Source organism: Myotis lucifugus, unplaced genomic scaffold (assembly GCF_000147115.1).
Source record: "Myotis lucifugus unplaced genomic scaffold, Myoluc2.0 scaffold_1513, whole genome shotgun sequence".
NCBI lineage: Eukaryota > Metazoa > Chordata > Mammalia > Chiroptera > Vespertilionidae > Myotis > Myotis lucifugus.
In genome coordinates this window covers 26,415-38,634 of record NW_005872561.1, presented here as the reverse complement: position 1 = coordinate 38,634, position 12,220 = coordinate 26,415, and the positions used below count along the sequence as shown (strand labels likewise).

The following is a 12,220-nucleotide window of genomic DNA, read 5'->3' as shown; positions in this document are numbered from 1 at the left end:
CTGCAGTGGGAAGGCCAGAGAGGGTTGGGGGGCAGAAGGGATGGGAGTAAGAGATCAACCGAAGAACTTGTATGCATACATATAAGCATAACTAATGGACATAAGACACTGGGGGGTAAGGGAGGGGAGGGATTGTCAAGGGCGGGGGGTGGGGGAAGGACACATATGTAATACCCTTTGTAATACTTATTATATTTTTTTTAAAAAAGAATAAAAAAAAAATTTTTTTTTAAAAAAAAAAAAGAAATTTCCCTCTCTCTCTTTCTGTCTGTCTATGAGCATGGCTTCCGGGCCTCAGTTTCCCCATATGCATAAGGAAGGAATTCCCCTACGTAATCTCTAACGTCCCTTGCAATGCTTACTCCAACTTCTATCAGAATTAGTCAAAGAATCTCAGAAGTGAGACATGGGTAGGATTTTTAAGGCTTATCATTTGTGTTAATAACTACCATTGATACTGATGCTTATTCACATCTTTTTTCCTCCAGGAGACCTCAGACCTGCAGCTACCCTGGTCTCTCAAGCTCCAACAGGTAACAGTGTTAGAGGCCACAGGAGCCATGGCAGTACTGGAGTATGCTACCTGGTCCTGGAGGGAGGGAGGGGAGAAAGGGAACTCTTCACACCTCACAAGGGATTGGTCCTTGGAGAGTGGTGTGTATGCCAGGGCAGAGTCCTTTCCCATCACCCTTATTTGTGCCCATGGAGGCCCTGGCACCTTCCATGGGCAACCTAATATGCCTCCATCAGGTATTTGAGTGTAGCAGAGGTACCTCTCTGGTGGTCCAATGTTTTAATGGGTGGGGGAGGAGACAAGGATGCAGATCAGGTGAGTGAAGAACTACAGGTGGGCATCAGATGTAGAAGCTGTGTTGAAAGCCCTTCTTTATTCGTTGTCAGCCTCACCTTCACCTCCAGATGCCCCAAACTTGCTGCACTTTGTGGATCAACATCGGGCACAGCTGGTGGCTCGAGTGACATCGGTGGATGCAGTCCTAGACAAGCTGCATGGACAGGTGCTGAGCGAGGAGCAGTATGAGAGGGTGCGGGCTGAGCCCACCAATCCAGACAAGATGAGGAAGCTGTTCAGCTTCAGCAAGTCCTGGGCCTGGGCCTGCAAAGATCAACTCTACCAAGCCCTGAAGGAGACCCATCCTCACCTAATTGTGGATCTCGGGGAGAAGTGATGCAGTGGAGGAGCTAATGACAAGCTCGGCAGCTGAAGTCTGAACACCTGCTTCTGAGTCCTGGCTCTGACTGTCCAGGCTTTGAGTCTAGGTTTCTTCAAGTCTAAACAAATTGCCATTGCCCAGCCAGAGTGGCACAGTTGGTTGAGTATCGTCTTGTGCACTGAAGAGTTGTTGGTTCGAATCCTGGTCAGGGCCCATACCTGGGTTGTGGGTCAATTCCCGGTCATGGCATGTATGGAAGGCATCCTATAATGTTGCTGATGTTTCTGTCTCACATCAATGTTTCTCTCTCTCTCTTTCTCTCTCTCTCTCTCTCTCTCTCTCTCTCTCTCTCTCTCTCTCTCTCCTTCTACCCCTCTCATGTCCTCAGTGAGGATAAATAAATAAATAAATATGCAAACACATTGCCATCTGAGTTGCCTTCTAGCCCTAACGTTATGGTGCTCTGATGATGCCTTTGCTGGACATTATGTGTCCATGCTCAGTGCTGCCACACGGGCTTCCAGGCTGCCTCCCTTGGCTCTCACAGGCCAGCTGTCCGGGTAGAATGACAGCCTCTGGAGGAATGTGCCTCTGGAGCTGGCAGGATGTCTTCCAACCTTGTAGAAGCCTTACCCAAGAGCCTTGTCCAGTGGCCACCACAGCCCTCCCTGTTCCATCCAGATGCAAAACGGTCACTTCTGGCTGAAGACAGACAGTGGAAATGGACACCTTGAAGGTTTGGAATGACTAGGAGTAGGGGCAAAAACAGATTTGTTTTTCACTTGTCCATATTGAGCTGGGTTTTTCTATTAGCCCAAATTGTGCTTTTTGTTGTTTCTGAAGTCTACTGGATTCCTAGAACCACAAGAGGTGAAGATTGAGGCCACACGAGGAATGGATCCCGGTCTTAGCTTAGATAACTCTTGCTGTAGAAAGTGATTCCATCCCCTTAACCCGACTTAGGTACCACTGCCTGTGCCCTTCTAGAAGTCCCAGTTGTTTCATAATAATGTGCAGAGGTGCCACCTCCTGGACGCATTACTTTTTTGCTCAGGTCACATTGCTAACATGTTTAATACATTTGGCTGACTCTGTCAGGACCTTCTTCTGAATGAGAATACTACTGAACTTTGGATCCCAGCTCTTGGAGCTGTCCTCTAATGGAAGTGGAGTCTAGCAAGACACCTGTACTTGAGAAGGGTACTCTTTTACTAAGATCCATGTAATGTGGCTGCTTTCTGATCCCAGGCAGGTAAGCTTGTGCAGAAGGCAAGATATCATCAGGACTCTGCACCTAAGACTCTGGCTCTGCACCTCCAAGAACAAGAAAGCTTACACAATGAACTTGATTTAAATGTAATGCTCTGGCCCCAGTTTTCTGCTGAAGGTGGCAGGTATATGATTTGATTCTTAATTTGATGTCCTCAGCTATCTTAAAAGAAATAAAGGAACATGCCAATATGTCTTAGAGCTTCTTTCTTCATCAAAAATCCAAAGGTCTCCTGTAAGAACCTGAGAAGCATGGAAGAATATTCTCAGGACACACCCTGCACTGGTGTCACATTGCATGGGACAGTGCCCATTTATTGGTTCTAATTTACTTCATTCTCAAGGAAAAATCCAGAATCTTGTAGAGGAAGTTTAGCTCCTCTCCACAGGAAGCTGCAGGTGGAGCCTGGTAGCTCAGGGCCTGTCCCAGGCACTGTCCTCCAAGTTTTAACTCCCAGCTGAGGCTCTGTTGATTGTGGGGCCGCAATGTAGACCGTCATTGCAGGTGTCAACCTCCCACTTCCTGCCATGCCAGGCAGTATTGTAAGAAGCTAGGAAAATTCCTGGACAAGTGGAAGGAGAAAAAACTAGTGGAATGAGACAAACTAGTTACAGGAACAGCTGAGCAATTAACATCCAGCTGATAAATCACAAGTCCCTCTCCTCCCTAACCAAGGACCCTTAGGAGCTGATGGTTTACATGTCTCCTTCCCAGCCAGAGAGCAGGGAGCTTAAATAACCCCAGTCAGAGAGATAGATAACAGAGACCCAGTTAGTGCCATTAGTGCCTGCCAAACCCAAATGAATAAATTCAGGGGAATCAAGAGAAAGAAAAAAAAACAACTAGAGCCTAACAAATCCAAGATAGAGGTGAATTTGAGCAGAGATTGATGCATCAGCATATTGAAGGACACACCTGGAAAGCTGATGAATATTCTGAGTGAGGCCTCCCTTAAAATTCCCTGCAAAAGACAGAAATAGCTTCCCACAGGGCCCAGTGCATGCATGTGCCCCACCCCTTTCCTCATGCACATAAGTTTACTTTCTTTCTCCTAAGCTGTGGGAACCCTCCTCTTAATAACTTTTCAGTGAACACAAAGCAGACCCACCTAGGCTTAATTCTGTTACTATGACTTCCTTTCTGCTACTATGGTCTGCCTAGACAAGCGGTTCTCAACCTGTGGGTCCTGACCCCTTTGGCGGTAGAACAGGCCTTTCACAGGGGTCGCCTAAGACCATCCTGCATATCAGATATTTACATTAGGATTCATAACAGTAGTAACATTACAGTTATGAAGTAGCAACGAAAATAATTTTATGGTTGGGTCACAACATAAGGAACTGTATTTAAAGGGCCAGAAGGTTGAGAACCACTGGCCTAGACTCACTTCTGGTACTGTGATCTTGCTTCTCCTATCCTAAGCCCTTCCTTTGTTTCACTATCCCACGCTTTAATAAACATAATCTCAAAATCACCTACACCCATGTCTTCAATTCTTTCCTGCACAAAGTCAAGAACCCATGCATTCCAAGCCATGCCAAACAGACCCATTTCAGCCCTGTCCCAGTCCCTTTCAGGTGACAGAAACAGTGGCTGACCTTTGGGGGCCCCAAATGGCCCTCAATTATTGCTGAGGGAATGGGGGTATTTCAGTAGCCCCGGGTATGTTCAAAGAGCAAGAGAACATAGGCATCCATGAAGCTGAACCCAGACTGGTGCAAACACTGATGTTATACTCTGCTAGTGCAGCCACCCACCCCTGTCCGAATCTTTAAGTATTGCATGTATAAATTATTTAACCCTCATGACAAGTCAGTATTAGACAGGGTTCTCCAGAGAAACAGAACCAATAGGATGTGTGTATATATAGAGAGAGATTTGGTCTAAGGAATTGGCTCACACAATTATGAAGGCTGGCAGGTCCAAAATCTGCAGGGTGGGCTGGCAGACTGGAGACCCAGGGAAGAGCTGATGCAGCTGTTTGCTGGTAGAGTTCTCTCTAGCTCAGGGGACATCACTCTTTTGTTCTATTCAGGCCTTCCCTTGATTACACGGGGCTGACCACACTGTGGAGGGCAATCTGCTCTACTAATTCCAATGTTAATAATTCCAGTGTTACTAATTCCTGTTCATTTCATCTAAAAACCCCTCATAGAAACATCCAGAATAATGTGTGACCCAATATCTGGGCACTGTGGCCCAGTCAAGTTGACATAGAATTAAGCGTTACAAACCCTATGATGACAGGTACTACTATTGAAAGGGGACAGAAATAGAATGTTGGGTAACCAGCTAGTATTATAAGAAATATTAATCATGCTCTGTTAACTGTGATTGTTTTATTCAAATTAAAGAAGGCACATTCTAACCTGTCTGGCAGCTGCACTCAGGACCTGGCAGCTCACCTGGAAGTGCAGCCCACCCTCCCCATTTGGAGCTGCTGATTGTCATGGGAAGATGAACAACTTTGTTGCAGAAACCAGAATCTCTAGCCCTTTGAAGAACCCAAACTCTGCATATCACTAAGCCCTTCAAAGGTCCCCAGCCCTTCTGCATACCTGCTAAGTACCCATCTGGCCTACCCTCTCCTTATTTCCCCATGTAACCCCAGCCCTTGCATATCACCAAGCCCTTTGAAAATCCCCAGCCCTTTTTCGCATGTCTGAATACTGCCCATTTTCCCTTTTGCCTAATTTCCTTTAAACTTCTACCTATATAAGCAGTCAGTTCATGGGGGTGGGAGGGGGCTGCAGAACAGATTTTTCTGGATGACCTGCTGCTCTCCCATACTGCTGGCAATATCAGAATAAACACTCATATGATTCAACCCTGCTCTGCTTAACTGGATTGAGTAGTGACAGGCAGCATGGACCCATTGTTTGTTTGGTTACACTATCATTCTCATTTTACAAAACAACAGAGGCAACCCTGGCCAGTGTTGCCAAGTGGTTACAGTGTCAGCCTGCGCAATGGAGTGTCACAGGTTCAAACCCCAGCCCCAGTTGGGGCACGTGCAGGAGGCAACCAATTGTTCCTCTCTCACATCAATTTTTCTCTCTGTGTGTCTCTCCCCCTCTCTTACACTCTCTCTAAAAATCATAGGAAAAAATATCCTTCAGTGAGGATGAAAAAAAATTTAATTAATTAATTAATTAATTAATTAAAGGAGTTCCTGAAATCATAGTTCAACAAATAGGACTGAGACTTTCCCCATCCAATCAGAACTGTGCAGCTATATCCTCATTAGCATCTTTAATAACCATAGTGGTTCTATTTCAACCCATCAGAACAGTGCATTTTGGACCAAACTGTGACGTTTAGAGTTTTCTATTTTCTTTTTTTTAATAAATTTTTATTGATTTCAGAGAGGAAGGGAGAGGGACACAGAGAAACATCAATGACGAGAGAAAATCATTGATCTTCTGCCTGCTGCATGCCCCCTACTCCAGCCTGCAACCCAAGCATGTGCCCTTGACCAGAACTGAACCTGGGACCCTTATTCTGCAGGTCAACACTCTATCCATTGAGTAAAACTGGCTAGGGCAGTGGTTGGCAAACTGCGGCTCAAGAGCCACATGCAGCTCTTTGGCCCCTTGAGTGTGGCTCTTTCACAAAATACCACGTGCGGGCACGCATGTGCATGGCTATTAAAACTTCATGGCCCATGCGCAGAAGTCGGTATTTTGTGGAAGAGCCACACTCAAGGGGCCAAAGAGCTGCATGTGGCTCGCGAGCCGCAATTTGCCAACCACTGGTAGGGCTAGAGTCTTCAATTTTCATCAGAACAGACAAATCAGGGAGCAGGGGCCAGAATTCTCTCTATATAGTCAGCCCCCGATAGAGCTCACATTTCTCTCCTCCTAAGACTGCATTTCCTGCTAGAGATGAAACAACAGAGACTATTCACTGGACAGGAGTAAAGCTGTCCTGTTTCTGCAGACCAGTGTGAACCAGAGCTGAGCAGAATTGGCTAGCTCGAAAAAGGTCAACCTATAAGACCCAGCCAAGTGGCAACCCCTGGCTGAGGTATAACATTGGGCTAAGCCAGCTTATGCCCAGTGCCACTTCACAGATATGCTGTTCCACAGCCATGCTGTTTCATAATTGAGCTGTAACAACATTGAGCTATTCCACAGCCATTTGGTTCCCAGTCACAAGGTATCACAATTGAGATGTTTGTGTTAAATAAAGTCTCCCCCTTCATCACACACCAAATGGAAGATTTCTATTGGTATTGAATTGGAACCAATAACCCTAACTGCTTCTGCCTCAGCACTGCCACCATGGCTTTGTCCAGAAGGATGTCCGGAAGGTCTCCCAGCCTAATTAGCATATTACTCTTGTATTAATATAGATTTTATAACCTTTAGAATCATAAGCTTCTCCATTGGCAAACACTCTCACTTTCAAGTCACACATCTCCAACAAAGCACAGGACATTTATCAACAGTTTTGAAACCACTCTATAGACACTCTGCAATAGAACGCCAAAGGCAGGTGAATGTAAGACTTTTGTAGCAAACAATATTTGAGTAATTCATGTTATTTCAAAATATCTAGATATTCAATAACTTTAGTCAAAATTAAAAAGGAATATCAAACTAATTTAAGAAGGAATATCTGAAATAAGTTAAATTGATTTGCTCAGATAGAGCTAAGGTTTTTCCCATTTTGATAAGATTTACTTCCCAGAGATATGTATTTTAAAAGATGGCCCAGACAAGAGTTCTTGAAGAAGATCAGGTACTTGCATTTCAAAGGTGTAGAGAAAGAAAATCAATCTTCTCCTAGAAGGACTTTGATTTCATAAAGTCAATTATCTGTATGTTGTTTAAGATGAATAGGGGAAATATTAGAAGGTAAAAGGATTTCGTGGGCTTTGACCTTCTGGATTCACACCTCTGGCCTTGTAAAGACTTCATTTGTAGCCCTGGGCGGTTTTGCTCAGGGAGCAAGAGCAGTAGGGGCATGTGAGGGAGGCAATCAATTGATGTGTCTCTCTCATGTCGATGTTTCTCTGTCTCTCCCTCCTCTCTCTCTTCTACTCTCTCTAGAAATCAATGGAAAAAATATCCTCTTTTGAGGATATTTTAAAAATACTTCATTTGTAAAACAAGGACAGTCATTTTCAATACTTCAATAGTGGGTTGCCACTCAAATGTTGTTGGTTCAGGATGGACAAATCCATTCACCCATTTTTTTTTTATTTGATTTGAGAGAGAAACATAAATGATTTGTTGTTCCCCTTATTTATGTATTCATTCATTGATTCTTGTATATGCCTGACTAGAGATTGAACCCACAACTTTGGCGTATTGGGATGATGTTCTACCCAACTGGGCTATCTGGCCAGGGCGGTCATTCACCCACTTTTGAATTTTTTTTTCCCCATCTGGGTAGATTTTTTAAAATACATATCACCCTTTTTGGGGGAAAAAAAGATATGTGGGTGTCACTGATTTCAAGAAAATATCACCCTATCAGGTGAATCAAGCAGATTTAATTAGTAAAAATACATATTGTCCCATAACATTCCCTACTTGGATAGGAAACTGGTTCTGATTAAAAAACAGACACTGATTAGATAGCCCTACCATTGTGTAGAAGCTTTATTCTGAGGAAGGAGGCAACTTAGTTAGGTGTGGTTTAGAACAGATAAGTAGCCCCATGATCTATGAGGGTCTTAGTGGCTTCCCTTTTAAAGATAATTCCAAACTATCAGTGAAGAGAAGGGGAAATGCCCTCAGATCAACTCTATGCTAACTTTTGTTTCTTTTCTCTTTCTAAATTCTATTTCCATTTCCATAATCTTTCTTACAGTGACCTGGCTTTCTTTAATAAAGACAGACTTCTCTATAGTAGTTTTTCAGCAGACTCTATTTGGTAATTCTATTGCTTTGTTCCCAGAAACCAGTAGGTATATTAATTGGAAAGATCAGAATAGCCAGAACCATACTCTCTAACAGTTAAATTCCTTTGCAAAACCCATCAAGGTCCCAGAGGAAGTCAGGGAAATCTTTACGAGGGCAGATTCCTTAATTGAGTTCTACTCCAAGTGTGGCAGGATAGTAAGAGGCTAGGGAAATTCCTCCACAAGTGGGATAAGAGAAAATAGAACAAAACAATTAAACGAGGCCAAACGATTTGAGCTTCACACCCAGCTAACGAATCATAAGATTTTATCTTCTCTAATCAAGTATCTTCTCTAACTCAGGAGGAAATGGTTTACACACTCCAGACCCTCTCAGGATAGAACAGCCTTAGTCCTGGTCCCTCTTCAATGATGTTCTTGATGACATCCTTTAAAAATTAAACAAACCAGAACAAAACTCTGACTCCTGTGTTTGGTTGCTGGCGCCATTTGGGAGCTCAGCCCATCTGGTATCCAGATGACCTAATCCTATATAATAAAAGGCCAGGCGTCAAGACCAGAACCAGCTGGCCCTGCCCCCCAGGGAGCGGTTAGGGGCGACCCTAGGCAATGCGATAGGGTGCGAGTGTGATGGGGGAAAGCCGAAATGGAGGGGAAGGTCTTAAGGGTCTGCGGGGTTGGGGTGGTCAGCCTGGAGTAGGTTGGGAGTGTGCTGGGGAAGGGAGAGGACGATCCGATTGGAAACGGCTCAGCACAGTACCTTTCTCCTTGCGAACCAGGACGGTGCCAGCTGTGGCCTGAATGGGCGGTTGTTTCATGAGTGCGCTTGGGACCGACATGCTCACGGCAGCGGCAGTGCTCCTGAAACTTCACTGATTCCAAATAGTAAACAGCTATCAACGCCAAAACAGAAAAATCCTCTCCAACTGGAGGCCCTGGACGCCGCAAAGCAACTGAAGGAAACACCAGTTAAGGAGGAGCTAGAGAAACCGGATGTACGCGACCAGAGGATTGTGGGATTGCGGAGTCCGCCTGTGTGCTTGCGGAAAGTGAGCCTGTTATTGCGCATGTACAGAGTCAGCCCTACAGTCCTCAGTCTCGCAGTATTTGGACGTGACTTCTGGTCAGAAATTATTTGTTTGTTACCTTGGTTTGAAGTGGGGGAGAAGAGCAGGGAGTTAGACCATCTCTACGCGGAGTACTCACGCACCTCCCAGGAGCTGCAGATGAAGCGTAGGCAATCCAAGCCTTCAATGAAACCATCAAGATCTTCCAAGAGCAGGGCAGACTCAAGAGAAGGGCAGCAAGGAGTATCTGAAGCGCTTCCGGCGTGAGGAGAATGAAAAAGAGATGCAGAGGATCCTGCTGAACTCAGAACAGCTCAAGTCTAGCATCGCTGAGATCCATGAGAGCCACACGAAGCTGGAACAGGAGCTGCGGACACAGGCCTCGGACAACCGGGAGATCGATAAGCGCATGAACAGCCTGAAGCCAGACCTCATGCAGCAGCGCAAGATCCGAGACCAGTACCTGGTATGGCTCACCCAGAAAGGCGCCCAACAGAAGAAAATCATCGAGTGGTTGGGAATCAAACATGAGACTAAAGACCAGTATGCACTGGTGGAGGATGAGGATGACTTCCCCAACATGAGGAACGAACCTGGTGTGTGGGCAAGATCAACCGCAGGCAGGCTGAGGAAATGCTGAAGGGCAGGCGGGATGGTACCTTCCTCATCCGTGAGAGCTGCCCCGGGGCTGCTATGCCTGCTCTGTGGTGGTGGACGGTGATACCAAGCCCTGTGTCATCGACCGCAGGGCCACTGGCTTGGGTTTTGCAGAGCCCTACAACCTGTATGGGTCTCTGAAGGAGCTGGTGCTGCATGACCAGCACACCTCCCTCGTGCAACACAACGATGCACTTACTGTCACAATGGCACATCCTGTGCGAGCCCCGGGCCCCGCACCCCCACTGACTCATACAGAGCAGGACTCCATCTTTCTGTCTATCTCTCTTCTTTGTGAATCTTTCTCTGTCTCAATCTCTCTCTTGCTTTCTCTGAGTCTCTCTCTTCCTGTCACTCCATCTCTGTCCTCTCTGTCTCTCTTAGTCTCTGTACCTCTAAATCTCTGTTAGAGGAGCATACCTCCTCCAGCCCATGCCCTCTTTCCCCATGGGCACTGCCGTCCCCTGGCTCTGGCTGCCCCCACCAGTTCCTACAGTTCCCCCAAGCTCCCCCTGCCTGTACTTGCCATGTTTACAAAGGCCCCTGGGGTGCTCAGCCTCAGCCTGGTGTTCTGATTTTTAAGCCATAGACCTGGGGTCAGGGCAGGAAGAAGGCAGTAAGGAACTCCCTGGGCCACTTCTAAGAACCTCAGCTGTGGCATGCAGGGGTGGGGGCGGGACAGCTCCACAGACCCAACTTCCCCTCCTGAGGTGAAACCTGCACGGGTTACCCCCACATGGAGCTGGTGCCCAGAAGCCTTCCTTCCCCCAAAAGCACAATTATTAAAAAATAACCTCAAGAGCTCGGCCCTCTCTAACCACAGGTTTCCCAGGAACTGAGGCTGCTGCAAGTACTGCTTGGCCAGCCGAGATGCACCGCTGTCCCCAGCACCTCCACTCAATGCAGTTTCAAGGTTTCACCTTGATCATGTTGAGTTCTGATTTTGTTTCTTTGACTGTAAACCCATTTTCTCCTCTTTTGGGACAAGAATCCTGGTTTTCTGTGCTTGCATGGACCTCCCTCCTGCCTGCCCAGCTAGGCTGGCAGGTGGGTTTTGTATGATATGTTTATACTTATGTGGATATAAAACATTAAACTCAAAAAAAAAAAAAAGGAAAATGGGATAGTGGCAAATGGCGAATAAGAAACTTTGGAGACAGTGAAGGGCAGTTTGTCCAGACTGTTGAGAGCTAAGAATTAGAGTTTAATTAGGATAGAAATCCTGCTGATAGCACCTGATGCCTGAAATCTGAGCACTCTACTTTTAGGTTTTCCAGTTCAAGTTTTTGGAGACTGCCTATTAAAACATTCCTGGTTGGAAAGTGTTTGTATAGAAGCCCATAAGTATTAAGTATTTGCTGTGTTTACCATTCTTAGCTCTCTGTAAGGAATATGGAATAATGTTAAATGCCTCATGTTCTCAAGAAGCTTGACTTTTAAAATAAAAAATACAGAAGAAATATAAATATTAAAATTTTTTTTTTAAAAAGAAGCTTGAGTTTTAGGGGCGATCAGTCAGGCAGGCAGAGCAATTAGGAGCCAGTGGTCCCGGATTGCGAGAGGGATATCCTGATCTGCGGGATCCGGCCTAATCTGGCAGTCCAACATCCCCCAAAAAGGTCCCGGGTTGCAAGAGGGTACAAGCTGGACTGAGGGACACACACTCCCATGCACAAATTTCGTGCACCAGGCCTCTAGTAAATTTATAATACCTTACCACTTTGGCCTCATGCGTCTCTCCTTTGGTGACCCTAACAATTAGTGCTGAAACCCGAGGGAGTTCCCCAGGAATGGGGAGCCATCACCCCGACTTTGATCACCCTGAGTTTGCTACTCGGAGAGCAGTGGGCAGTGGCAGCTCAACCTGGGCTTACCTCTGAATCCTACTCAGGTGACTCGATTGCAGCCTCGATTAGGCCTCCCTCCCTTATGAACCCTCCTGAACCAGGCAAGGAGGACCCACGATCAGGAATCTCTCCTCCATTGATGACCCTCCATCCCACACCAGCCAATCTTCTCTAGGTCAGATCTCAGCTAGTCCAGCAAGGCTGCTGCCATCTGGATACTGCTTGGAGCTCCCAGACCTCCTGGGACTGGCCAAGGAAGACTGAAGCTGCCCAAGCTCTGACAAGGCCCCACAGACTTACATCACCAGGACAAAGCCTTGGTTAATGATTGGGGT

The 12,220-nt window shown here is 46.0% G+C and overlaps 1 protein-coding gene and 1 pseudogene across 1 annotated transcript in view; both read left to right on the top strand.

Annotated features, from left to right (window-relative positions):
* The window catches only part of LOC102419291 (NACHT, LRR and PYD domains-containing protein 1-like), a 14,240-nt gene extending 12,864 nt beyond the window's left edge, over positions 1 to 1,376 (top strand). The window contains exons 3-4 of the mRNA XM_023748534.1: positions 489 to 533; positions 901 to 1,376. Coding sequence (XP_023604302.1) covers positions 489 to 533; positions 901 to 1,187 — 332 coding nt within the window. The 3' untranslated portion in view covers positions 1,188 to 1,376. The remainder of the gene's footprint in view (positions 1 to 488; positions 534 to 900) is intronic.
* Positions 1,377 to 9,381: 8,005 nt separating this feature from the next.
* On the top strand, positions 9,382 to 10,437 carry LOC102418969 (annotated as a pseudogene).
* The last annotated feature ends 1,783 nt before the right edge of the window (positions 10,438 to 12,220 follow it).